Raw genomic sequence first — 27979 nt, 5'->3', positions numbered from 1 at the left:
AAGGAAATTCACGATTTCTGCAGTCTCCTTTCCTTCTCTCGCCCGTAGAGGAGTTAAAAGGAGACTCTGCTCGCAGGGTAGGTAAAGAGTAATGATCCTTATAAATGTTATAGTTGTGGAGGCACTGATCACCAGTGGAGCAAATGTAAACAGAGATAAAACATGCCATAAGTGCCACAAAAAGGGTCACATTGCTAAAATGTGTAAGCAGAAGGATATCCTTGCTGTTGAAGAATCCTTAAGAGATTTCCAAATGGTGTTCATTCAGGTCCTGTAGTCTTCCAGAGAACCAGGGACGCCACCCTACAAGGAATAGACAATGTCATATGCAACATTGATGACATTCTTGTTGCTGGTGCTACAAAGGAAGAGCACCTACAAACACTTTCACAAGTGTTTGAAAGACTTGGTTCTGCTGGATTCAAGTTGAATCAGAAAAAATGCAACATAAAAAAGGCAAACATTTGCTGCTGCTGCATATTGATAGTTTGAAATAGTATTGCCACGAGAGCGAAGTATAATGCTTGATTCGGGTTCATGTTGTTCTTCTTGTACTTAATTGAGTGATCTACACAACTCTCTCTCTCTCTCTCTCTCGTTTTACAACTGTGAAAAAACTACGCACTGGAAATTTCAACGCACGTGCTAAACACGTGATCAACAAATGTTATGCATGTGAGGGGAGGATTACCGATTCTGCATAAGGATATCCATACCATTACAAAATGACTGAAAATCACCAGGAGGAATTGCCAATTTCATGCCATCATCAAACCATCATCAAACAGTTATCATTTTATTTTAACTTATCAAATCATGAATAATTCATGAGGAAAACACAACAGAAATCACGACCGTGAAGGGAACTAGGAACTAACCGTTTGATAAGTCATATATAGTATTCGTGTCCGTGTTGTATCAGATATACAATCATTCGGCTACGCCTCGTGGTTGTATATCTGATACAACACGACCACTCATACTGTATATATTACATAAAAATGTCAATACAATACAACAACAAAATCATCAGACATTACCTTCTTTTCAGCAATATGTACATAAATGAATCCCCAGTGCTTTTTGGTTTGAAAATGGACAGGAAGTAAAATTTGAGTGATGCTGGAGATTTTGGATTGTACAACTGCCTTTTTCAACTGCTCCTTGATATAAGCTTTGTCTGGACACTTCACCCAATCAAAAAAATCTATTGTGTTGTAGCTTTCCTCTTTTTGCCCTTGTTCGAGAAATTTTACAACAGAAATATCTATAACCAAATTGCCTGTGTATCTTTCTTCAACAAGATAGGGCAAATTGATGGGTTCAATTGACGTTGTATACAATAGTGCATTTTTGAATTAGTCCTGATTGATTGTTTGGGATGCCTGTACTTTGCAGCCATTGTTGTTCTTTTTTGTACTTCCACTTCTTGGTTTTTGTGATAGCAGAATTTTTTCATTTCTCCTAGGCCTTTTTCTGTAAACTTCCCAAAACCCAATAAATGTATGCCAGTGGGATTGGTGCTGCATCCTCTCTCCATTAACATTGACTGCCCCGATTACTTCCGAACAGGATACTCAAGAAAACGTATCGAACGTTGTATGTGGAAAGGGTATGCAATGCGCATACTACAGTTTATTTTAAAAATGCAAGGGTATTCCTGGTTTTTCTATATTCAAACCTTGAAATTTATCGCGTATTTCATTTGAGTACGTAGTAGTATTCCAAGTCAGGCGTTCATTTTCGATCGTCCCCGTACCATACAAAATATATATCATATATACATTCGGAGCTCTTCATTATAATTACAATAAATGAGCTAGGAGCCTAACATAATGTTTGTTATATTATTTATACCGTTTCAAAGTTTCCCAATGATTTTTACAAACTGAAACTAGATTTCAAGGTCATTGCAAAACTTGCATAAAAAGTTAAGAAAAGGATACAACAACCATGTCTACAGTATTTGCGCAGTGCATTCATCACTTCCTTGGTAAGACATTCATTTCTCTGTTCTGACCGTGTTATCCTTGTCAGGCACATTGTCTCTTGTTCTTTTCCTTAAACAGAAAGTGCATATGGTATCATGATATATTAAAGAAGATTATCATATTCATTAGGGTGAAATCCAATGAGAGCACTAGTACCGCTGGTGTGAATCTTCTCGTTTACTTCATCAATGTGGCCCGATATTTGGGCAACCGGCTCTGCAAGCTTGTTGTGGGCGTTCTCTAACACTTTCAAGGACTTTCTCTGTCCTCTTATTTGCACGGATATTTCATTCAAAAAATCAAACATCTCGCCGTCTAGATGTAAGCGGTGTTGGATCGTCTTCTAACCTTCGACGGCCAGAATTCTGACCAGTACGGTAATATGTAAATCAAATAACAGGCTTAGATTTCTTTTAAAACACTCCTAAAGCTAAAGAATATGAAAAGAGCCATATTCATCATGTAGTGTCCTCCAGCTCTCGAGTGGTATTTCAAGTTATTAGATAAAAGAGAGTTGTTTTAAATAAAAAAAGAGTCCTTGAATAATTGCTCAATCACAAAAAGGCTAGTATTGCAATTCTAATTGGAATAGTAAAGGATCGTTGGCGAAGTCTCAACATTTTAAGGAAAATAATGGATGGGCTTGACTAAAGTTTTCAAATAGATAATGATTAACTTTTTTGGGAAAATTAATTCAACTTGTAGTGACAAAGCATGCTCCGATTGTCACTCCACAGTCTTGCCATCCGTTAAAACAGGGAAAATGCTTAATGATATATGGCCAACGTTCTTTCGCGTTCCGCGGAGCTAAAATTTGGAACGGTCTCCAGAAAGACTTAAAATGTATAAATGACTCTAAAATTTTTAGAAAACGACTTTTTAATTATTTAGTTTCAATAAAGTAGTTTAATTTACATATTGATTATAATTGTATATACTTATATTTATATTCTTATATTTTATATTCTTATAATAGTATCATTTATATTAGTGTTATATTATATTTATCTATATTGTTGCTGAAAAGCCTTGTAAAAAGGAGCCTCAATAAATGTATGTATGTATGTATGTATGGAGTTAAAGAAACTTGCAATATCTGTTCAGACCAAGTAATCAAAGTTTGGTGGTTTGGTAACTGGTAAGTTACGATAATGATCCGGGTATGGTTTTTCGATCTTCTTGTCATAAGCAGGGTATGCAATTTCATTTAAGTTCCAAGTTCTCCCTGAGCTTCCTGTCATATTCAGGGTTTCTACTTTCGTATTGACCGAAACTGGTTATTATGGCCGTAAAAAAACGATACGCGAGATGACATGATAATTGAAACAGGAACTCAGTGCAATAAATTATATCTTTTGTCATAAACAGGGTCTACAAATTTGAGTTTTTTTGTCATAAACAGGGTACCCCTTTCAGAATCCCAGCGGAACACCCCTACCCAAATTCTGGCAAAGTACCCCCCCCCCTCCCGGGGGGATTTGGTAGAATTCATGTGTTTATTTAGAGTGCCATTGACAGCTCGCTAGGACGTTAAATGTTTACATGCAAGTCTCAAGACAGTCATGGTAATAATTCATCAAAAACCGTTTCAATAGTTTAAAAACCGGCTAAATTCATAGAGCATTTGGTATCTCAGAGTAGGAGATAAATCTTTTGCATTGGAGAAGAAATCTAGCTAAAGCCACCGACGACGGGGTGCATTTGTCCTGACCCCAGATTGTGTGACATGGTTTTAAGCTCAATCTGCGCTCGATTATCGTGGATTAACACAGAGGACCACTTGATTGAAGAGTATTTACTCTCTAGTTATGCTTTTTATACTCTTGGCAAACCATCTTAATAAAAAAATTTTTAAAAAGAGAAATATTGAGTCGATTTAGTGTTATATTGATAAACAACCCGTGTAATTGATCAGCCGTATAGCGTGTTTGAACGCTACAAGTTGAAATTCCTTCACACGGTGGCATTTTAATAGTCGGAGCTAAGACTTGGCACAAGTAAACTAGAATATGTGTACTTTCGTGCTGTGCAAGTGTTCTTTCGATTTATTAGGTACCAGCAGCGATATTGGAGGCTGAATTTCACCTATAATTTGACTGCCGCTCGATCATAAAAACACAACATGTTTTAGAAGGCCGATTTCTTGTATTTAAAAAGCAATTTATCACAAATTCTTGAACCATTCTTTAAGTGCACCTACACCCTATTTTTTTCTGATCTGGAGTAAAACTTTAAGGCACAAAAAGCAGATTTGTGGAAAAATTTTTTAGATCCATCAAAACGGGAATTTTTGGTGCTCTGTCAAAGATTGAAAAATTGACCATTTTAGCCGAAGTAAGTGAACCATGGCCGTAATACTCCAGTTTCGAGTTCTCGGTTAGCGACCGCTGGACTCTAAGCCGCGTGTTCGCTTCTAACGCGAAAACGAGGCTATCCCTGTATTGCTGGCGTGACAACAACAACAATCCCTTATCAACGAGTGTGTTTTTTATTCCAAGTAGTAGCAAAAGTCAGTAATACGGTGATTTTATTTGAAATTTTTAAGTGAACTAATTCAATGGAAACCATTCCATCGCTTGATGAGCTAAAAAAGTTTACTGTCAAGGAATTACGCGAGATTTTACGTCGTGAAAATCAGACGTCGAGTGGAAACAAGTCTGACCTTGTGATTCGATGTCACACAACTTTCCAAAGGAAAGATTTAAGATTACAAGGAGATGCTGAGACCAAGGATCATTATGTAAAACCGCAAGCCAGAGAGCAAGCATTAGTAAATATCGTATCAAACACTAAAAGCAACGAAGAAACAACCTACGAAAAGCTATCGCGTGAATGTTCACACTGCCAGTGGAGCAAGGACTTACGAAACCTACCCACGTTTAACCTTGTGCAGCTTTACGATTACCTTGTAACCAAGACATCCAAGTATAACCACACATCTATTCAGACATCAGCTTACAAAAAACTCAAAGCGTATCAGTTTTTTAAAGAGGGACATATCAAAGACATTCGAGTCGGTTGTTCTACGAGAGTTACGTATGTCGAAGCAGAAGTGTTGGCTTCCATGAAGCAAGAGAAATACAAGGCCATTATCTCTTTCACTCATCTTGGAGATGTTTTAAAAGCTGCTTGTATGTGCCCAGCAGGGAGGGGTGTACATGGTCGTGGCCATTGTAATCATGTTGGTGGGGTCTTATTTGCCATGGAAGACTTCTCCCATAGAGGTTTGAAGGAAAGCTGTGAGCCAGTGTCATGCACATCAAGGCTATGTAGTTGGAATGTACCTCGAAATGTTCGGATACAGCCTAAGCCAGTGGATGACATCGTAATTACAAAGTATAGCTTTGGAAAAGAAGCAAGAAAAAAAGCAAAAAACAGCCTGTATGATCCAAGGGCTCCAGATGACAGACAAATAAACACAGGAAGACTTGAAACACTGTGTTCCAATCTTGCTCAATCTATGCAAAGCTCTTCATTTTTCTTGTTTCATGATATCAAGCCTCTGCAAGTTGATGATGAGAATTTGATTATTGACAATGTTTGTGAGTCAGTTCCTGAAAGTGCACCAGATATTGAAATAGAACAAGATATTGAGTTGCCATTCAATGATTTTTATGACATTTCAACTATGAATTTTAAGTCAATGATTGACATTTATACTGAGAAAGCTGATGACAATGAAATAGAAACAATTGAGAGGATGACAAGAGGACAGAGTGCAAATGCATCTTGGCGGGAATTAAAGAGGATTAAACTGACTGCTTCAAATTTCAAATCTGCAGCAGTCAGGACGTCAGAACCTGATAAGCTGCTAAAGAGGATGATGTATATCCCTGATGTCAGAAAGCCTGTTCCAGCACTTGAATATGGACAGTTGCATGAATCTGTTGCAGTTGAAGACTACATTGCAGTGAAAGCTAGAGAGGGGAATGCAAATTTGAAAGTCTGGGAAGTAGGAACAATTATTTCAAAAGTCAGGCCAGGATATGGGGCAAGCCTTGACAGAATGGTTTTCGACCAGAATGCTAATGGGCAGAAGCAGGGTGGATTAGAAGTGAAATGTCCTTTTTCGAAGAAAGGAATGTCTGTTGAAGAAGCATGCCAGGACAAAAACTTCTGTTTATCAATACGAGACGGTCAAGTTCCTAAACTAAAACATGGTCATCAATACTACTATCAAGTCCAGGGACAAATGTTTGTCTGTGAGCTACAATGGATTGATTTTGTAGTTTGGTTTGGTCCAGCAAACTTGAACATTGAAAGAGTATACTTTGATAGACAGTGGTGGTTTAGTTTTGTTCTACCAAGGATCGAATACTTCTATCGAAGGGCATTTCTCCCCGAAGTGTTTACAAGAAGAGTTCAGCATGGCATCCCACTTTATAAGCATGGTGGTTGGAAAAGTTTCAAGAAGACACAAAAGGCCAAAAGAAGTGTTTAGCCTTGTAAAATATAGTTAAAGTGCAGTCAGTAGTTACATGTACATGTATTTTGTGGGTATACTGACTGCAGGCTATTAACAATTTTGCACAAATTTTTATCAACATATGGTTTGTTTTTAAGAAAAACGTTTTTGGACAAAACAAGTCACTGTATTTTTATTACTAAATCTTACATACATGATTTGTATGAAATGTACAAAAAGTTCTTGGTTACTTGATAGCTAAATAGTCATTCGAAGACTTTTATAGTAGAAAAATACTTTTGTAATTATCTTAATAATAATCTCATTATTAATCAGATACATTTTGGTGGGAGTAAAGGTGGCAAAAAATTAGTTAGATAGGAGCAAACAGTAAATATCTGATTAGCTACATGAGATAGACTTAAAGGCAGGGTCCCATCAAGAATATGATATCCCTTTATTCTCCCTATTGCTCGCTCCACATGAATGCGTACAGATGCAATATGCACTGTCTCTTGAACTTCTTCAGCAGTAAGCTGATTTCTACTACCTTTGTAAGGAGGAATGTTTAAATGTACTCCCTGAGGTAAGATGTCTCCAATATCAAACCCCCTGTCAGCCATGACATTATCCCCAGTATTAAGAAATTGGATTAAGCCTGATTGCTGAGTTATAAACTTATCTGAAACCCTTCCACCCCACAGTTTAGAAACAAAGGTTACTTGACCATTTGGAGAAATACCAATTAAAGCTTTAAAAGTGTTGTGGTGTTTGTAATTCGACCATGTTAATGATTGCGCTGTCATAGAAGAGGGAACCTCCACAAATATCTCTGTACAATCAATTATTACCCTTGTTGTTGGATACAGAGCAAACTGCTCTGGCATATTTCTTCTCACTGCACTTTGAGAAGGAAATGGAAATAACTGGTCTAATTCAAAATATAAAAAATTTATCCAGGTACAAAAAATCTTGGAAAAATGACCCATAGAGATGTTAAACCTATCAGCTAAATCCCTGACAAAAAGACCAACTTTAAGTCTAACTAATACCATAAAAAACTCATTTATAAATGTTATGTTCCTTTTGGGACCTGGTTTCTTTTTGCCTTGTTCTTGATATGTCTGGGAATCTTTTACATCACCACTGCCCCAATACTGCATTTTTTCAAGTTTTGGTTCAATGTAATTAAAAAAGTGCACAAGTGTATCATAGTTGGGGAATCCAGTGTAAAACTGAATGGCAGAGTCATCATCTTTAAATTTCTGAAGGCTGAATTCCCTTTCTTTGTAGTCATCAAGTTCTTTCTGTAAATTTCCCACTTTAACCCTAAGACTGTTCAACATCTCTGACTTGACTTCTAGCCTTTCCTGCATAGTCTGTTGGTATTCGCAAGGGTACTTAGGTGTTTGAGTAAAGGTGAAGGCATAATCATGGTCATTATTCTTTGAAGATGATGGAAAATCAAATGACCAGTCAGTCTGTGTGGATTTTTCTTGTACCTGCAATACAACAAGAAAGTTTTTTGTCAAGTTTACTCTCATAAATATATAATAATAAATATAGCAATGAACAACAATAACATTATGGGTAGTTATTTAAAACAGCACAACACATTTATAAGTTTTACAAACATTTATATTTGAGCACTTGGATGGCATTCTGTGCTGCTATCAGTGCAACATAAAATGAGACTTATTAGTTTTATACTCGCAAGGTAAACCCATAATACCAAGGGTATATTTTTTGGGCAAAAGAAAAAAAACATTCATAATAGTTTGTATGTAACTACCTGAGGCATATCAGTTTCGTCAGTCTCGCATACATTTACTGCAGGTTCACTGGGGCTCTCTTCAAGGTCCTTTTTCTCTTCAATGTCAATGTAAACGCTTTGTTCTTGAGGCTTTGGTGACACATTTTCTTTACTTTTTAACACTCTTCTTGTCAAAACTCTTCTTGTCTTTTTCTTGGGTTGAGGTGACCACTCGAAAATCGATGGCTCTGCACCTGCAACAACAGTGAAACGATAGTGATAAATAGGTAATTTTAAACAGTGAAACGAGTTTTGAGTAAGCTACTAGGTTCGAGCTAGTCTATAATGGGCACAAGGAAAGTAGAATTTAATGTATCTGACTTTTTACTTATCATTTGACTGAAAGAACATGTTATAAGCCATTACATAGGCTCCATGCATGCAGTAAGCATTTTGAATGAAACAATCAAACAAAGTAAATCCAGCTTGATCGATAATCACTTAGCTCACGTACCTGGCCGTAACCTATGTCGCGTTCCTCCTGGAGGTTTGTAAATGTCTTCTTGCTGAAAATGTTTATCGCAGACCACTGTAGATGGCTTAACATAAAATCCATCTCTCCCATGCTGCCTCTTGATCAAGTTGCACCAGCGAGTTCGCAAAGATACCTTCGCTGGGAACTGGAAAAACCGAATGTTTGAACGGCTTCCATCGTTCAAGTATTCAAAGCTATTGCAAGCTGCTGCTGCACATTGCTTTCCTCGGCTTCTTTGCCTTTTCTTGTTAGTATTATTTACCTCCATAAGTCGTTGAAACGATCAAAAAGCTTTCTTAACAGCAACTAATACTAAAAACCTCTTATATCTGTCACAGAGAGATGAGTTCGTATACAGGGATAGCCTCGATTCCAAGTTATCGAAGCGCGCCCCAATATCTTTTTCCAGCGGTCTTACGCGATCTAGCAAAGGGAGTATTACAGAGGAGATTGGGGCGAGCGGTGTGTGACGTCACCACAGGCCAACACAACCAAAGATTACCACAGATTCTATACAGATTTTTCTAGACTATTCGCTTGCTTTTATCAAATTTCTTAAATACGTTTTATTTCCAAACGCTAAAATGCCCAACAAATGTGTAGTTTGGGGATGTAGCAACGTTCCAAATATTCCTGAAGGGATTGCCCTTCATAGTATTCCGTATTTTAATGATGAAAGACCCGAGGCCAAGAAGCGAAGGACTAGATGGATAAAGTTTGTAAAGGTGAAGCGTGCAAAGTGGGAGCCTACAAGGAACTCGTGCATATGTTCTGTGCATTTTAGAGTAGAATCATTTGAGCGAAGATTTACAACTCTTGCTACCTTGGGAAAACCGGCCATCCCTCGACTGAAACGAGACAGTTTTGGAGTGAATGTTTACCCCACGCTACATGCTGGTCAACTAGACTCGCCAAAGAAACAGCAAACATATCGCAATCGAAGAAAGGTAAAAAACTCAGCTAAAACATTTACTGCAACCTTCTTATGAAACTAATAAAGTGTATTTTTCGTGATAGACTTTAAGAGAATCATTAAAAAATGCCACCGTGTCGACTGCTGCTTCTAAAAGCGTCCCCAGTAGTACTGCACATCAAGATCATCATGATGACGCCACTGTCGAAGACCCTGGTACAACTGAACCAGTCAGCGAGCCTGAGCCTATGCTCTTGCCTGTGGCACAAAGAGAAGAGGTTTTAGAAGTTGCTCCTGTCTCTAATACTGAAGATATTACGGTGATTATTATTACAACTTAGTCTTATGGGCTTTATTACTCATATGTTTTGAACACGAGTCATTGTTTATGGTAGAGTAAGGATGATTGTTTACATAATACAGTGTAGCTCAATCGACTATCGATTTTCTTTCACCAGAGTGCCGAGAACAGGGAGGACGAAAATGTCGATTTCATGGAAACGGAGGAGACATCGAGTACTAGAGACCCTACGACTGGTGAAGCCAAATGGCAAAAAGAAAGGAGACTGCTGAGAAACCAAGTAATATCCCTGAGATCACACCTGAGGAAAAGGAAGCTTGAATGCAGAAGGCTTACAAGACGTAAGTAATGTAGCTAGTCCTTATAAGTATGTGTGATTTTATAAGTGACAAACATTCTTAGGGTTCCTAGAAGGATATATTATACTATTATGTATTTGTGAACCTAATACTTGAAATCTTTATAAATATTATTATTATCAGGCCTTAAGAATAACAAAACGAAAAACAAGGCAACTCAGACAGTGGGTGACTCAGTTCCTCAAGAAGAAAGTGTAACTGATTCAGAGTGGGATTACGACAGTGATGACCAAAGCGAGGAGGAAGTAACAGAAGAAGAACCAGATGACAGCTATGAAACACAGTCAGAGGAGTCAGCAAATGAATCTGAGGATGATATAGAAAATTCAGCTCACAGGTGTGTTTTTCCCCTCTCTACTTTATAATGTTCATGTTTACTAATGCCATGTACAACATAATGTAGCTGCACTTCATGATACTGCTAATATACCCATTTAATATTTTTAACACATATCACATATACTTATTTCAGGGTTCAATTGAATGACACCAATCTGCGATCAGAGCCAAAGTTCATTGTTTTTCTGTCCCAGCTGTTATTGCTGTTCAAGTTTTGTCACTGTTGCAAAAGTGATAACCCCCTGGTAGAAGTGAGCCAAGTTGGGACAGAAGTTGTAATAAAAACTGCCTGCAGCAACCCAAAGTGTCTAAAGAGGGAAAATGTCTGGCACAGTCAACCAGTGATACCAGGTTGGGGTGTACCAGCAGGGAACTTTCTCCTTTGCATGGCAATCCTTTTGGCTGGGGGATCAATCTCCAAAATATCAAAAATCTTTGCACACATGGGTCTTGGTTGTGTGTCGATGACTACGTTCTTTAAACATCAAAGAGTGAGTGTTGGTATTATATATTGTACTATGTTTGTCATAGGTAGTTTATAATGATAATGGTACAATCAGTTAAGATAAACAAACAAATGCATCTTCTGATCGAAGATGGAGAAGAAATAGCATTATATGGATTTTGTATTTTATTTGCAGACCAAGCTGTTCCCTGCAATACATATGTACTGGAAAAGCTACCAGAAGAAGATGCTTGACAACATAAAGTCCATGGGCAGTGGTGTTGTACTAGCAGGTGATGGACGGCATGACAGCATGGGGCACAGTGCAAAATATGGTGCATATACCATGTTTTGTTGCACTGTCCCCATGATTATACATTTTGCATTAATTCAGGTGAGACATGAACTTTATCAGTAGGACTCTCTTTTGAACCATCTATAATAAAAATAGCAGTTAATATCAATTACTGCCATCTTTATTTTTCATGAACCACAAATTTTGTTTCAGCAAACAAATATTTTTTATTTCATTGCCCGCAGAGGAACCAAGTGGGAAATAGTCCTGCAATGGAGTTTGAAGGCTTCAAACAATGCATGGATTACCTAATAGGATATGGGATTGTGATCTTAACATTTATATCTGACCGACACACTGGTATTGCTTGTCACATGAAGAAGGTGTTGACAAACATTGTCCACTACTTTGATTTATGGCACCTTAAGAAAAGTGAGTTATGAGTGACTTCATTATTGCTTTGATTTGTATGCAAATGACCAATATACAGTATATGCAGAATAGTTAGTGTGATTACTATATCCAGGGTAACTTGATAAACTAGAATTATTAGCCAATCATATGGTAGCATTAAGTTCGAAATTCTTACCGGTCAATTTTATACAATTGGCCACGGTTTCATTAGCCGCACTGTAATATTAAACCTGTCAGTGATTTATTATTATGAAACCGTTATTGCAATGAGTAGATATAGAGCATACTTGCCCTGACGCATGAAAAGTTTATATATAATCCTGAAGCAAGATGATTTTTTACCACCCGTTACTAGACTATAGTCCTTTTCACTTTGTTTATGTTCACTAACTATGACTATTGTTCCTGTATTCTCTAAGGAATCAAAAGTTTTGATGTGAAAGAATTTTAAAAACTATTATGGCATAGAGTCGGGGGTAAAATATCATCTCGCTTTAGGCTTATTAGATTTGAATACATGTGCACTACCACTACATGTAGATTAATTTTATGCATTTCAGAAATCAGGAAAGTCCTCACAAAAATTTCTAAAGAAAAGCATTATGAAGAAGTAAAGGAGTGGATAAAGCCCTGTGAGAGGCATCTGTACTGGAGTGCCACATCTACTTCAAATGGTTCTGGTACTGTGATCTGGGCAAAGTTTAAATCTTTTCTCAGTCACATAGTGAATGTTCACAATAGCCTAGATGATCCAATTTTTAACAAGTGCAATCATGGGATACTTCAACCCAGACGTTGGTTATCTAAAGGTACATTTTGCATAATGTATTCTATTTGGCTTTAAGTTTCATAAAGTCCAAACTAAACTATTGTCATCTTGTGTAAAGTTCTCACCCAAGAAGTAAGCAGGAGTGTAAGATTATTAATCTCAAAATTTAAAACACTTTCTAAGCTACCTTTTTTTCTTTAGGGTCAGAGGTGTATGAAAAAATTTGTAAAGCCTTGACAAAAGATTCTCTGAAAAAGGGTATCCAGCAAGCTTCCCCTTGGGCGCAGACCAGTTGCTTGGAAGGATTCCATTCCCTCATCAATCAGTTTGCTCCCAAAATGATTGCATATTCATATGTTGGAATGTATTGCCGGTTTGTATTTAGAATTTTAGCGAGAAACCTGATTGATAAATAAGATCACCAAATTTGGGTTATATATGTAAAAAAAATATGAATAGGACGCCCAAACAAAAATAGATTGCTTTCTAGAGACACGAAAATATCTTTGAAATAAAGAGAGTTTGAAAAACATATATGCCATAGGATTCAATTTTAGATAACTTGGGAGTCCAATGAACCCCAAAGGTAAAACCCTGTCAAATCCAACTGCATATGTTTAAAATTTGGATATTTTCTTTTCAGACACATTCTTGCTGCTATGCATTTCAACCTTAATCTTCGGAGAGAGGTAGAAACAACGGGAGGCAACAACAGACAAAAGGTGGTTTATCCCAAGTTCAAAAATGGAGAAGCCACGATAAGGGATGTCAGAGTAAAACCAGACTATGGTAGGCTATGTGTTGTGCTTCAAGGGTTACATTTTTGTCACTCATAATTTTAAACTCAATTTTTATTATAGGTTACGTGGAAGAAATTTTCCAGACGTTCATGAATTCATCAAAAGAAGACTTGACTGCTGCACAAGATGAATTAAGACAGATGACCCCAGCACCAATGAATTCAATGCTGGAGAAGCAGCCAAGAGAGGAGGCTCTTCAAAAGCACTTGCACAGGAAAAGCATTGTGGTTGAGGATGTTCCTCCTACTTGTGCAGGTACTTTTTACATCTTAGCTAAATTTATAAATTTTATATTACTTATACATTTTTAATATTTTTTCTTTAGATGTCCCTGAACAAAACCAACTAACAAGTAGAGAACATGCCAAGAGAGCCCCACATTGCAGCCTATGCAAAAATCCTATGAAAGGACACAAGAATGTCATTGACTGTCCAAAAAACCAAAGAAATTAAAAAAAACATCGACTATTAAAACACTAAATTGTTTCATCTACAAAATTTGTATTAAATACTTTTTATTTTTATATCTTGTCATTGTGCAGTCAAACTAAAGGCTCAAGATCCATTTCAAACCCACTGTGTAGTTCATCTTCAGAAATTCTGAAACATTCTCTGATGCGTGTGTAAGCACAGGCTGGTAGTGGAATTCGTCTCTTGTATCCCAAATACCCATGCACTAGTCTTGTGAACTCCCTATATGCAATGCTACGAAGGAAGCTGGAATGTCAATAATGAATCAGTTTAGTGTGTGATTACAACAAAATTATGATCAATAACTAATGAATATAAAATAGTTTGATTTATTAAGGTAATTTCATGAGTTTGGGGGTTGGTTCACTGCAAAAATTATCATATCCCATGCAATCCTTGGAATTAATGTCGAGAAGGACAAACTGCTTTATAAAAATATTTTTGGCATATTTAACTTTTTATTGATAAGGTTTTTTCATAATTTCTTTGGTTAAAGTATAATGTGTACATAAAGAAGCCACAAATTCAGCTTACCTTTCCTCTGATCCTGATTGTTGATATCTTTTCCGATCTCTGGTTTTGTACTTATCAGCTGCTAGCTTAAGACTCCATTTTTGGAGACATACTGCTGAGAAGCCAGGATGTTCGGTTATGCAGTTCAGCTCGGCATTTTCATCAAGGTCTTGAAGGACTTCTTGAGAATGGAGAGCTTCGTCGCATCCGTCGAGTTCTTTGCAGCAATAGCATTCGCTTATATTTACTAGCATCTCAGTAGAGCAATTGCCACACTTGCACCTTCAAAACAAACAGTAAAAACACGAATGTTCAATGTACACGTAACAAGAAACTGTAAAGCTTACAAAAGTCGCAATCTTGGTTAGTGTCATCCTCGAGCTCATTCAAAAACATTGTTTACGGTTTGGCGAAACCGCTCTCGCATTATAAATTCACGGGGCGCTTTTATGTTTCAATAGCACAGAAAACTCACCATTCGCTTACTACGCTAACGGCAGTCAATCGTTTGTGAAGCATTTCCTCAATCTTGGCATTTTCTCGTTCAGTATTTTCATACTGTCTCGTCCATTCTTCGTCTGCCAGAGGTTCTCCTGAATGATGCCCTTCGTACCACTCAGAGGTATCATCATTTCCTTCGACTGACAAATATTCTCCTGAATCGGACTGCTCAGAACAGTCAAAACATTCGTCCTCAACATCGTATTCATCTTGTAAGTCAAAAGATGTCTCTAGATCAGAGTTATCAGAGTCCATCTTCACGAATTTGTCTTCAAAAATCTCTTGTGTTTCAAAAGTACTCGATCTGTTTACTAACTTTCGTGCACCAAGCAACAAGTCATGGCCTGGGGTGACGTCACACTCGGACCCAGACTCCCGCTTTGATTCTGCGGTAATGGACCACGCATTTCGTATTTTTAAAACAATTTTTCGCATTCAATTTTTTTTTCAAATGTGACCGAAATACCACAAAACATTTTAAAAAGTTCCGTACAAACAGTTAAGAATATTAAAAAAATAGGGTGTAGGTGCACTTTAAAGATATAGAGTTGATCTAACTACCTGGGAAATATGAATTCATTTGGATTCTTTTTGATCTATTGAGAGCTCTTTAAAGATGGCCATCGATTTTTGCATATTAATTAGGAAAATTACCCATTTTAATCGATTTTTCAAACTTTTGCAATTTTCTCAAAAATAAAAGCGCGCTGGGACATTTTGATATTATTTCCTAAAACAACTTACCCAAAGGGTTGTTTTGGTACAATAAAAAGAAATTCGATTTTTTGAAACTGATTTAAGATTCTCGACGCTTACAGACATACGCTCTTAAGATCCCAAAGATAAGCTTGATGTCCTGAGGTAGATATTAGAATATTTTATTTTCACAAATTCCCTTTATTTCACGCTAAAAGTTAGCTCAGTATAATTATTACGACCTCCAATTAATTCAAGCAATATTCAAAACAAACTCGAGATCAAATTTAGAACTATATGAGCAGCACTAGTTTATTGCAGCTAAAACAGAAACGCGATGAACTGGTTTGAGTATTTCATGCATCCCGAAATTTCTCGTCATTTTCCTTAGTGATACTTTAAATCAATAAAATACCTTTACCATGACAGTGTTGAGTTCGATCCAGCTTCAGTACGTTTATATTATAAACTATAGTGATAGGTAAGAACTGGGGGAAAAAACTACTAGATAATGTTCATAAATCAAACATGTTAAAGAGAGAACTGTGTATGTAACCTGTAACAATTTGAATTCAGTTACAATCAGTGTTTTTCAAATGATGTTCTTCTTATTTTTATTTGAAATTTTGCTTAAGAAATAAATAAGCAGTTTTTGCTTGGTGGGGATCCAGTTGTGACGGATTGTCAATCAACCTTTTGCATTTACTTCGCACTTGTGTAGATATATTATCTGGACTTGTAATTTCAAGCAAACCAGATAGTTCAGCTACTTCTTGTAGCTGGTCAGCTGTTACAGGAATTCCAAGATTTTCACCACCATAGTTTTCTGGAAATGAAAACGTGATTCGGCACACCAGTTGGTAGTAATAAGTTGTCTTGCTCACGTACTCTGTGTGTGTTCCAAATATTTACAAATTTATCACATTCTTTCTGGACGACAGGGATATATACGTAAGACAACAGCTGTCTATCGAGATCGTTGTACGGATCGTAATCAGTCGCTCTCAGTAACTGCGTTAGCTGGACTTTAAAGTAGAGCTCCAGCCTTTCATGTAAATCGCGCCACCATCGTTCTATTTTATTCGAAGTTGATGGGCCATATATCACGGAATCAACTGGATCATCCATAACGCCCTTAGTGCTTATCAAGTACACATAAAGGGTAGCCATTTTGCCTGTCTCTCCGTGCCTTTATCAATCCTCAAGTATTTTGGAATAACTTGGGCCTCGTACAGGTATTCAAGGTAGCGTTTACCAATGATAACAGGATTGGAGTTGGAATAACAAACGTACAAAAACAATATTTTCCTAGAAAAGGTGTCAAGGGCTCCATAGATACCCAAAGGAAAAGTCCAATTTTGGTGTCCACAAAGTTTATCGTGGCCATCCAACGATACTACTGCTAGCGGACCTTCACAAGTAAACTTTACTTTCTTTCTTCTTTTCTTTTGAAGACCTCTAGCTTCAAGACCTTCTGGGTCTTTCTCGGTCAGCATGTTGTATACCAAATGCCTTGGAACCTTTAAGTCGTGTTTAATTCTTAATTTTTGTTAGAGCTCTATAGCCAAGTAATTTACCTGGGCCACTAAGCTCTTTTTCGATTGCATTCGTCACAACATCAAGAGGGGCATGGTTCGTACAGTCTTGAAAAGTCCGTGAAAATTAACGTTTGTCTTGAAAAGTACTTGAATTTGATTTTTCCTTGAAAAGTCCTTGAATATGAGGCAAAAGTCCTTATGATGTATGAAATTGTCCTTGATTCTGAATATCTCTATGTTTTTAAGCTATTTTTTGCTAAAATAGTTGTTGTTCGTCTGTTGTTTTGTTTCGGTGAAAAATCCAATATGGCGCTCAGAGCCTCGTTTGGATGAAGAAAATTGCCCGAGGTGAACTGGGACTGAATGTTGCACAACATCTTCTACAAACCTTGTGCTTTTGTGATATTTTGTTTCTTGAGGCTTGAAACAAAGGTTTCATGGTTCAATGGGCAAGAATAAATGCTCCTTTAATCGCAAGTGGCTATCTACTGAAGACTACAGCTGGGTTAGAGAATTTAAAGGAGACAGATACAAGGCATTATGTAGCGTTTGCAACAAGGTTTTCGACATCGGAGCCATGGGGGAAAGTGTATTAAAATCACACATGAAAAGTGACAAGCACAAAACTAGTGAGGCGTCTGTATCTGAAGTTACAATGGGAGCATTTTTAGTTACAAAAGGAAGTGATAAGGAGAGATCTGAATCCAATGGTGAAAGCAATATAGAAAGCATGGTTGTTCCTCCACCACAAGTAAATGCTCCACAATACACAAGCTCGAGGTCAAATTGCTAGTTATTTTAGAAAAGAAGATGTTATGGACACTACAAACTGTTACTGCTCATAACTCCAACAAGTCTAATGAACATGTAGCGGAGATATTTAAGGCAATGTTTCCTGATAGTCAAATCGCTGCCAAATTCATGTGCGGCGGAAAAAAAACTGCCTACACGTCAGTGTTTGGCTTGGCTGAACACTTCATTGCTCTGCTCAAGAAGGAGGTGAATAGCTGTTTTGCTATACTATTCGACGAGAGTCTTAATAAAAAGACACAACAGCAGCATATGGACATCCATATACGATACTGGAAAGATAATCAAGTTGTATCCCAATATTTGGGATCAGAGTCCTTAGGTAAGCTTACATGCGTATTTAACATGATTGAATTATTTGTGAAAAAATTTAATTTGTGGCCTTAGCTGGAGTACTTTTAATATTTAAAGTTATATACAGTAAACACTCATTCTTATGAAATCTAGTTATTCACTTCCATCTAATTATTCCACTAGCCACTGTTACGATATTTTATCAATTTCATATAAATGAGATACATTTTTCTTTCATAATTAGGCCATACTACTGCTAAAGACATGGTAAAACATTTCAATACCGCTGTTTTGGAAAGTGGTTATCCCATCAACCAAATGCTTCAGATAAGCATGGATGGACTGTAAACTGGAAGTTTTACTCTCTTATCAAAGAAAAACTATCAGCAGATTTTGATACCAAGTTGATCAATATTGGTTCCTGTGGTCTTCATGTTATCCATAACAGCTTTAAAGCAGGAGCTACAGCATCTGGATGGGATATTTCATCTATTCTCTCAAGTCTGTACCGACTTTTTAAGGATGCTCCTGCTCGAAGAGAAGACTACATCAAGATAACAGGAAGCCCATTGATGCCTCAAAAATTTTGTGGCCACCGGTGGCTGGAAAATATTCCAGTCTGTGAAAGGGCTTTACGATTGTGGGAAAACATTGAAGCTTTTGTAAAAGCTGTCAAAGAGAAGAGAATTGCCAAACAAGACAACAAGTCATATGCAACCGTCAAAGAAGCTACTAATGACCCTCCCATCAAATGTAAGCTCTGCTTCTTCCAGTGTGTTGCAAACCACCTGCAACCTTTTCTCGCTCTTTATCAAACAGATAAACCCATGGTAATGTTCTTGGCTAGCGACCTCAGTAATATGATTAGAGCATTGATGAGAAAATTCATACGAGATGGTGTACTCACTGCAGCTTCTACTGATGACAAGTTACTCAAAAATGTCGCAGAGAGTAAAAACCATAAAACATACAAGCAGATAGACCTTGGATTTTCCACAGAGGAGCTGAAGGAAGTTGTTAAGAAGGGTGGTCTCAGCCAAAAGCAAGTGATGGAGTTTAGAATCGATTGCAGAACATTTTTAATAAGAACAATCCAGAAGATAATGATGAAATGCCCATTGTTGTACTCATTGGTGAGAAATATGACAGCTCTAGATCCAAGACAAATGGTCAAAAACCCTATTCAGTGCAGAGAGAGTATGAAGAAAGTCTTGACAGTTCTAGTTAATGCTGACAAAGTAAAGGAGAAATATTGTGATGCAATCCTTGTAGAATATGGGAATTTCTTGGATAACATTCCTGTAATTGGATCCACTGTATTTTCATCATATAGTCCAACTGCTCATAGAATTGATGAATTCTTTGTCAAATATATGTCTCTCGAGTCCTTTCCAAAACTTCTTCCAGTTGTAAAGCTAATGCTTGTTCTCTCACATGGGCAGGCCTCAGTAGAAAGGGGGTTCTCAGTGAACAAAGAAGCTGTTGTGGATAATTTAAGTCAAAGATCAACGGTGGCAAGACGTGTCATTTGTGATCATGTGCATTCTGTTGGAGGTGAGCTTAAAGTATCTATGACAAAAGAACCTATGCAGTCAGTTTCTTCAAGCAGAAGAAAATATGAGCTTCATCTTCAGCAAATGAAACAAGACAGACAGATGGAGGAGCACAAACGAAAAACAGAAGAGAATGAAGCTTGATATAGATTCTCTGGTCAAAACAGCCGATGATTATTATGAAAAAGCAGAGACCACGGGAGAAATACACCACGTGACCAAAGGGAATGCCCTGAAGAGAGCTGCGAAAGAGAAGACTGAATCATTGTCTGACAATGAAAAAAGACTCAGTGCAAAACTTGATGAACTGAAAAATTGTTCAGCTTAATTAACTAAAGAAATAAACGAGCCGTGGCAATGTGGAACTGTTTGTTTATCTTTGTTTTTACAATATATGCTTATTGTTATTGTCCTTGAAAATAGCAAAATTTTCCTTGAAAAGTCCTTGTTTTTTTGTGTTGACAAAGTTGTACGAACCATGAGGGGTATCGTAGTCGATGTATTTGATGTTGAAGAAACGAAGACGCCGGTCTAGAGTAGGAAGATTCCAGCTGTAATTAGGATAATCCCTTCTTACGAAGTCTATAATTTCTCCTCTTTTTAAATTCTCTTTTACATACTTTGCTAAGTCACGATGCAAACTTTCATCGTCCTTCCAGCAATCCGCCATAGCTATTGTTACCCGCAAAGGTGGATGGGATACCTTGATAATGATAATGATGGGCCACGCGAAGTTGGACCAACGATCGAGTCTTTATTATTATTATGAATTTTAGATTTAGTATCAAACTTAAATTTAAATTAAACTTAATGTTTTTTTGTTTTTTTAAAATCAAAATCAAAATAGAAAAAGAGATAATATAGGATTTAAAATGAAAATTGAAATAAAAATGAAAAATATTGGGTAAAAAATGAATGATAACAATGGGCCACCATAGTAATGTTTTCAACTCCTTTTTCTCACGCGTCAATAGCAGACACAGCTATAACACTAGACTTGCAGCCAATAGGACGTTTGCACGATGGCGTCATTGACCTCTACTACCAGACTCCCTTGCACGCTTTCTTTTGTTCAGTTAATTAGCACCAATTGTCTTACTATTCTCATAAGGGAATACAAATTTAAATAAGAAAGAAAATTCGCAAAGCATCTTGGTAGTGGGAGTCAAATGACGCCATCACGCAAACGTCCTATTCAAACTATTCTTTACCATATGCAAGATCTAACTTTGGTTTATTCAATGTTAGATTTGCTGCTACAAAATATTGGAATTCTTTGATTGAAAATTTTAAGAACTCCAATAAGAAAAATGTCAAGAAAAAACTTTTTAATGAGATAATTTTCTCTTATAAACAAGATACGCTAGTATGATTCTTTTACTTGCATTCTATTTATGAGCTCTCTTAATCTTATCTTTTGTTTTTCCCCCTTTTTCTCCCCCTCCTCTTTTAGTATTTTACTACTACCTTTTCAGTGCCTGACTCAAAAAATGTGAATTTTCAAATTTTCAGCTAATTGCTTCAATCAGTTTATCTGTCGCAATTAGCTTGTGCTTTTAACTACGTAAGTGTCTTTAACTTTATGTATTATTGTAAATTATGGCACTAAATAAAAAGTTGAGTTAAGTTGAGTATCTCATAAGGCAGCTCATTTTAGAAATGTGGACGCAGAAAACTATATGCAATACCAAGGCAACCAAACAAGAAAAGGTAAGTTCTTTCAAGTGATGATTCTGATAAAGACTTTGATAACAACAGTTGCAGGTGACTTGCACTTTCCACTTTCCTTTTTTTTTTTTTTTTTTTGGAGCATAACTGGCGTTATGAACGGTTAGCAATTGCGATATAATATTCAACTGGATAATTTCAGATGCTTTGAATGTTCTGTTCCTGTTTTTGTGTTCTATTCTTTGGAGAATTTCCCAAAAGTTGAGTGACGCGCTTAAGATTGAGCCGCAGGCAATTGATTCGTTGCAAATATCAGATAGGCATTCGTCTTCAACCATGTCAGCGTCACTCAATTTCACAGCGTTTTCGCCTTTTTCATCTCCTTTATCACAGTTGTTGGTATAAAATGACCTGTAGTTTTCTGAATTACTGCAGGGTTCCTCTTCTGTAAAATATGCTTCAATCTACGTAATGCATGACACCTTGGAATAGCAACTGTGACCTTCCGACAAGATTTTACAATTGTGAAAATAAAATAGCATTGTTAAAATAGCTGCAGCAACTTCGATACTAATTGTTGTCGATCCCGTTATTAGCGAAAGATTTAACAAACTATGGTGTTGTTTGTTCCGCTCCGTTCCAAAGCTAGGCGGTATTCCTTCAAGACATTCCTTTTCTATATGTCTTTTTATCTTTTCTATTTCTGTCATAGTTCCTCCTAGTAAATGAAGTGGGGGAAAAGGGACATCTTCCCAACGCCCTATAAAAAGATTCAAATTTTCAAAGATTTTATTTCTGCTTGGAGTATCCTTTTCCGTTTGGAATTTTCTTCGCATTGATATATCTGCGTTGTTAACCCTACTTGTAATTCTTTGGACGTCAAGGAAAAGGTCCAATTTCACAGATATGCCATTAAAATGCTGATTGGTAATTGTTCCTGACATTGCAACAGTCATCCACGCAAATCATTTCTAATAGCTTTCTGGCTCTGTCTTCCACTCTAATTTTTTAATTCTTGAACCAAATCTCGGACTTCTTCAAAAGACGTTTTTGTTAGTCTCCAACAAACGACCTCTCCTTTTTCATTTAGAGTAGTGTACAAGTTTTTGAACTGCTTTATGAATTTTCCTTCGTCTCCTTTTTTCACCAAGCCTATATTTTTACTAACTTGATAAGGTTGATGTATCAAATTGAATGTACCAAATTGAAATTTTAATCATAGCAAGTTACATTTGGGGAATGTTGAATAAAGTTTGTAACATTTTTTTGAATCAAGATTATCAGAACTTTGTGCAAGCAGGCTCCTGTAATCTCACTTATTAAAAGGAAGAAGTATTTCTAGCAATCTGGAGCTGTTATATTTACAGGTAACATCCAAAAAAATAAATCCTTTAATTTCTGACATTTGCAGTGCATTGGTTTACAAAGTAAAAGTGATCCTCCAACATGGGTCTTAAGCTCTAACATCCACGTTTGTTTGGAAAATGATGCTGCACAGAGACTTTCTGAAACTGAATCACCCTTCGCAGTCTTAGGAGATGAAATAGACCCTCTGCCATTCCTTCATATAAGGTTTGTTCTTTTAATTTAATCGTTGTCACATGAGGGGATTCTGTTTGTCACGCAGTTATTATCAGATATATCACATCTTTTTAAAACGCCTTGACATCCTATTGGTTTAGTGATGACACCCATAATTTTAAAGCAAAATGATGTTTCAAAAACATTTTTGCTGATAATAATTGAAACAAGGCATTTATTTTTGCAATCTTGTTTTCGAGATTGTTTTGTGACAACAAAAGCGTAACGACTTGTCAAGTTAAAGCGGTAAATTTTAAGCTCATCTAAACCAAAATCATTATTAAAAACATAACTTTTATCGTTAAGATTTTTTTTTCAGACAACATAGTTCAAAACTGAAGGAAAAGTTATAAGCAAAAAAAATCGTTTTTTTTTTTTTTATTGCACACATTTCAATGGCGTCACAAAGCTAACCGATCAGAAACTGTTGTTGTTATTACAATGGGATATTGAGAGGAAAGAAATTTTGCGGCTGTTATTTTTTTGTCCCTTTAATCAAAGTTTATCAAGCACGAAGTGAATAGAAACGAAACCCGCCAATTACATTCGTTAAAAAAGAAATTAAGTTTTGATCCCACCATGTAGTATAAAAGCATAGGTACAGGCACATCACTTTATGATTAATATGACAAAGCGAGTTAACAGCTAAGCGAGTTCAAGTGATTTTTCTATAATGGCAACTGAAAGGTGTATTGCATGTGACTTACCTGTTTCCGAAAAAGAAGGTGCATGGTTTCTTGGTTGGTCTCATGGTGCTTGCAGTTGGCAACATGAAACCTGCACAACTGATTTCAATGGTAAGCATGGTAGATAAATCATTATTGTCATGTCTCTTTTCAGATACCCCAGCTCAAGAAAATCAACTTGTGAATGACATTGGCAAGTTGTCTATCGATGAGACCAATCCTCTGCTTGAGAGCCTTAATGACGAACCAGCCGTACGCACCACATACGAAGTAGTCGAATCAGGCAGTAAAAGAAGTGGTCGGAGGCTGGTGGACAGCTTTACATATAAGATTTACATATAATGTAAGATCCAAAAGAACGTATGCAACGTATTGACAGTGAACGGTACGCCCGAAAGGTAGTCAGTGCAAGGCAATTGTCATCGAGAAAGATGGTGTTTTCACCCAGGACCTTGCCATCCATAACCACCCGACTTAAGCAGGAGCCTTGCTGGCAACTAAGATCGTCAAAGAGGTGAAGGAAAAGGCAATCCAAGAAACGTTCAGATCTGCTAAAGCAATCGTGGAAGAGGTATAACTTTGCTTAACTTATATCAGTCTCCAATTAAGCATATTGCTCATTTTCCCTTTCTTTTTTTCTTTCTTTCTTTTTTCTCTAGGTTCTATTAATTGAGTAACCGACAGTCCATGCAAAGCCTTCCCCAAAGCATTTTTGACATATGGGAGAAGTACTAGAGCAGCGAGAAATCAGCCGCATAAATTTTAAGAGCCTGTTCCACCCTCAATAGACCTTCAAGGAACCAATAGAGTAGAGCAATAGAAATAAACTATATAGTCTTGTCGTATCAATGAAATGGAGCAATCGAAAGAACAAAATATTGAAAATAAACTTTCTATTTTTGGCAAATTTTATGTGTTTATTGTTTATAATATTAGAGAATACATTTTCTTAGTCGACCGCTTTCACTTGTCAAGTCGTTACGCTTTTGTTGTCACAAAACAGCTCGTTTGAGTCTCAGAATTTCTTGACTCATTCGTAGCGTTTCTCTTTCTTTAATCACCATGCTTATAAAAAAGTTCTTAGAGATAAAAGATGTTTTTAAAATAAAGATATTGATAAGTAAGCAAATATTTTTTATGAAATGTGATAGTTTACCGCTTTCAATTTGACAAGGCGATACGCTTTTGCCACACAACAACGTGTTCACATCTTGGTAGTTCTTGACTCATTCGTAACGTTTTCTCTTACTTTACTCAACAGCAGTCGCTTTGTTTGAACTTTTTATCTATTTACTGTGTCACACTTGTTTAAGATGGGTTGCACGACTTTTCTTGGTTTACGATGTTGTCACACAATGCTTACCAGTTACTCTTTCGTGTCTAAAGTTTTCAGTGTTTCTCTTACTTTGTTTGCCTTGCTATTCGCATAAAAGTTCTTTACACGAGAACTATTTTTTCGTTTTTTACAGTACATATAGTAAATCAAATAGTTCCTTGTTGGTTGTTGTTACATTCACGATAATTTGTCTTATCAACCATAGATTTAATGTTCCGAGCTTTCGGCCTACTCGGCCATCCTCAGGGAAATGAAAAATGTTACATAAACGTTATGTAACGTTTTTCATTTCCCTAAGGATGGCCGAGTAGGCCAAAAGCTCGGAACATTAAATCTATGGTTGATAAGACAAATTATCATGAGTATATATATTGTCTCACCCTTCATAGATAGGCTTTACAATGCATTTGATGCGTAGGCGAACTTCAGTAGGCAAAACTTATACGTAGGCGAACTTAAGTAGGCAAAACTATCGTAAAGCGTTTACACGGTAGGCAGATTGAGATTTTGGGTATAAGTCTTTAGCATACATTAATGGTTTTGTTGTTCAAGGTTTGGAAAATTTAACTAACTTCATTATCTAATTTACTAATTAATATAGTAGACAATCATATAACAAGTGAACTCCATAGGGGGGAATCCCTAGCAGCAACATCAACAATTGAAAGATCAAGTAAAGCCGTAGCTCAGATAGACTTTTTAACCATGATTGTGAAAACCTTCAAAAATGCAACAATTCTTACAATATCGGAGTTGCGAGTGTTTGTCAAGGTCGTTTTATAGCTATTTTGACCATCCTTTTAATGTAACGGAAGTTACAAAACCGGAGGTCACGCTTTGTGCTTTTTTTTATTTAAATGTACTTTAATTAAGTATTTAATGATATTAAAGCTTTAATTTTGCTCCAAATTATAGTTTTAATTACTAAATGTAAAATAAAGAAACAGAGACACTTTCAAATATCTTAAAAGTTAATCAGAATGAATATAATGTTGAACAATGCAAAAAATGACGATTTGACAATTTGGACAGTTTACAGATGCCAAAGAATCGTGTCGAAATTCAAAAGGTGTACCGAGAAAGACAAAACATGAAGAAAGGGGAGGAATATCTGGAGAAAGAGGGAATTAGACGAAAAACTCTGATAAAAAAGAGAGTAGAACAAAATCCCTGCGTACGAAAACATCGCGAAAAGAAGAAAAGACAAGCTGCCGAGAGCAAGAAAAGTGAAAAAGAATCACTCCAAACGGAACGACAGAACAGCACTGCATCTTCAGGTCCACTAATAATTAAGCTAGATTTCAGCAATAAGAGAAAAGGTAGCCCAACAAAAGCACTCGAAAGAGTGAGCAAAGCACTGGCAAAAGCTTACCGACCAAATAAAAGTTTGGAGAGCAACAGCAAACTCCATAAAAACTTTGGAGATTACAAAAGAAGTTTCAACAATCAGTTGCAAAAAACCCTAAATGATCGACACCGCCCGAAGTGCAATCTGGCGTTACTCCAAGAATCCGCACAAGAAAAGAGTAACAAGACTCAGGCCTTTGAACGAGAGAGTTACGAGACTCAGACAGCTGAGGAAGAAATTAGTCTTTGTCAATGCCCTGATAGGTGACGTCAAGAATTCCACTTCTAAAGATAGAAAGAAAAGAAAGGTTGCCCCAGCGATATTAGTCGGGTCCAAAATATTAAAACGTTGTCGACTTCTAAACCATCTTAAAAAGGCATCTGGACTTTCAAAGAGATCCCTCCAACTTAAATCCAAGATGGCCATGACCAAATCTAATTTCATGCGAAAGCAGCTAAAGAAAAAGTCGTCAGCTTCCTCTCAAGAGATGACAACTCCCGTATGATGCCAAGGAAAGCTGATTTTAAAAAGCATGAAGGGGAAAAGATCCAGATCCATTACCTTGGAAACGTTTATGAGAAATTCAAATCCAAAAATCCAGATTTGAAGATCTCTTTATCTCTTTTCTGTAAACTTCGTCCTAACTATATTCTCACATCCTCGTTTTCTTCTCGTAACACATGCCTCTGTATACGCCACCAAAATCTGGCCCTGAAACTTCGCTGTCTTATGGCGATGGGTATCAAGGTACAGAGCAGTCCAGATGCTTTCATGAGGCATACGGAACAGGATTCAATCAATGGCCTTCTTGCTAATTGAACAGCTCAAGTAAAATACAACCAGTGGAAGCGCGTGGAAGTAGCCGACAGAAAGAAGAAAATGAAGATCGTGGAATTTACGAAGTTACGAAGTCTGAGTTTATCAAGATCTTCAAGGCAGAGAAGGAAGAATTCTGACAACACGCCAACCCCATCAAAATCCAGTCTAGCCAGGTAAAAGAGCTGAAGTCCAATTTACCCAAAGACAATATTATCGTCCAGATGGATTTTGCAGAGAAATACTCTTGTCAATCAGTTGACGAGGTGCAGTCGGCATACTGGAATGCAACACAAGTAACACTGCATCCCGAAGTATGCTATTATAAAGATCCCATCAAGGAAGACGTTCTCTGCCACAAAAGCACTGTTTTTATTTCTGATGAGATGGGCCATAATAGTGGAACTGTGTATGCAATACTGCGAAACCTGATTCCAGAGATAAAAGCAGTCCTTCCAAACTTGAAGTTTGTTCACTACTTAACAGACAGCCCGACCTCGCAGTATAGAAACAAGACCATATTCCATATATAGTCCAGTAGCTTAATGCTTAAATCGTGACCGAGGTGACTAAAGCACCAAATTTGGCACAGAACTTCGTTTTGATGTAACAAACGATTTCAGAAGGGGTGCCCAGTGAAACGAGGTCGGGGGGTCTGATTTCACTCCAAAAGGGGGAGGGGTGGGGTATTTCTCTTAAACTTGCTATATAAAGTAAATTGAATATATTAAATTCTTTGAAATAGTAATTTAAGCACTCAACTCCATGTACAGAGCTTCGTTTTGATCTAAGAAACGATTTACAAAGGACTGATTAGTCATATGAGGTCGGGGGGGTCTGATTTCACTC

The 27979-nt window shown here is 36.9% G+C and overlaps 4 protein-coding genes, 1 long non-coding RNA gene and 1 pseudogene across 5 annotated transcripts in view; 3 read left to right on the top strand and 3 right to left on the bottom strand.

Moving 5' to 3' along the window:
- Positions 1 to 1933: 1933 nt before the first annotated feature.
- The window catches only part of LOC148909311 (uncharacterized), a 55024-nt gene continuing 28978 nt past the window's right edge, over positions 1934 to 27979 (bottom strand). Inside the window, exon 4 of the long non-coding RNA XR_016120492.1 lies at positions 1934 to 2060. This is a non-coding gene — a long non-coding RNA (uncharacterized LOC148909311). The remainder of the gene's footprint in view (positions 2061 to 27979) is intronic.
- Positions 4340 to 7160, top strand: LOC148909317 (uncharacterized). The gene has a single exon (XM_089034319.1). The coding sequence runs from the start codon at positions 4549 to 4551 to the stop codon at positions 6430 to 6432; it is 1884 nt and encodes a 627-aa protein (XP_088890445.1). The 5' UTR covers positions 4340 to 4548; the 3' UTR covers positions 6433 to 7160.
- On the bottom strand, positions 6575 to 9116 carry LOC148909316 (uncharacterized). The gene is made up of 3 exons (XM_089034320.1): positions 8664 to 9116; positions 8189 to 8403; positions 6575 to 7898 (listed from the first exon to the last, which is right to left on the bottom strand). The coding sequence occupies exons 1-3, from the start codon at positions 8950 to 8952 to the stop codon at positions 6729 to 6731; spliced, it is 1674 nt and encodes a 557-aa protein (XP_088890446.1). The 5' UTR covers positions 8953 to 9116; the 3' UTR covers positions 6575 to 6728.
- Positions 9130 to 13843, top strand: LOC148909315 (uncharacterized). The gene is made up of 12 exons (XM_089034318.1): positions 9130 to 9631; positions 9702 to 9917; positions 10056 to 10239; positions 10381 to 10594; positions 10730 to 11087; positions 11238 to 11435; positions 11582 to 11768; positions 12311 to 12559; positions 12721 to 12892; positions 13163 to 13308; positions 13380 to 13574; positions 13645 to 13843. Exons 1-12 carry the CDS (start codon positions 9269 to 9271, stop codon positions 13770 to 13772), a joined length of 2610 nt encoding a protein of 869 aa, XP_088890444.1. The 5' UTR covers positions 9130 to 9268; the 3' UTR covers positions 13773 to 13843.
- LOC148909314 (uncharacterized) lies at positions 13353 to 15317 on the bottom strand. Its single transcript, XM_089034321.1, has 3 exons — positions 14779 to 15317; positions 14325 to 14585; positions 13353 to 14036 (listed from the first exon to the last, which is right to left on the bottom strand). The coding sequence occupies exons 1-3, from the start codon at positions 15237 to 15239 to the stop codon at positions 13862 to 13864; spliced, it is 897 nt and encodes a 298-aa protein (XP_088890447.1). The 5' UTR covers positions 15240 to 15317; the 3' UTR covers positions 13353 to 13861.
- On the top strand, positions 17927 to 20023 carry LOC148909313 (uncharacterized; annotated as a pseudogene).

Source organism: Actinia tenebrosa, unplaced genomic scaffold, assembly GCF_029948245.1.
Source record: "Actinia tenebrosa isolate PJP-AT-01 unplaced genomic scaffold, QUT_ActTen_1.0 PGA_scaffold2__45_contigs__length_23673736, whole genome shotgun sequence".
NCBI lineage: Eukaryota > Metazoa > Cnidaria > Anthozoa > Actiniaria > Actiniidae > Actinia > Actinia tenebrosa.
This window is presented reverse-complemented; position numbering and strand designations above follow the sequence as displayed.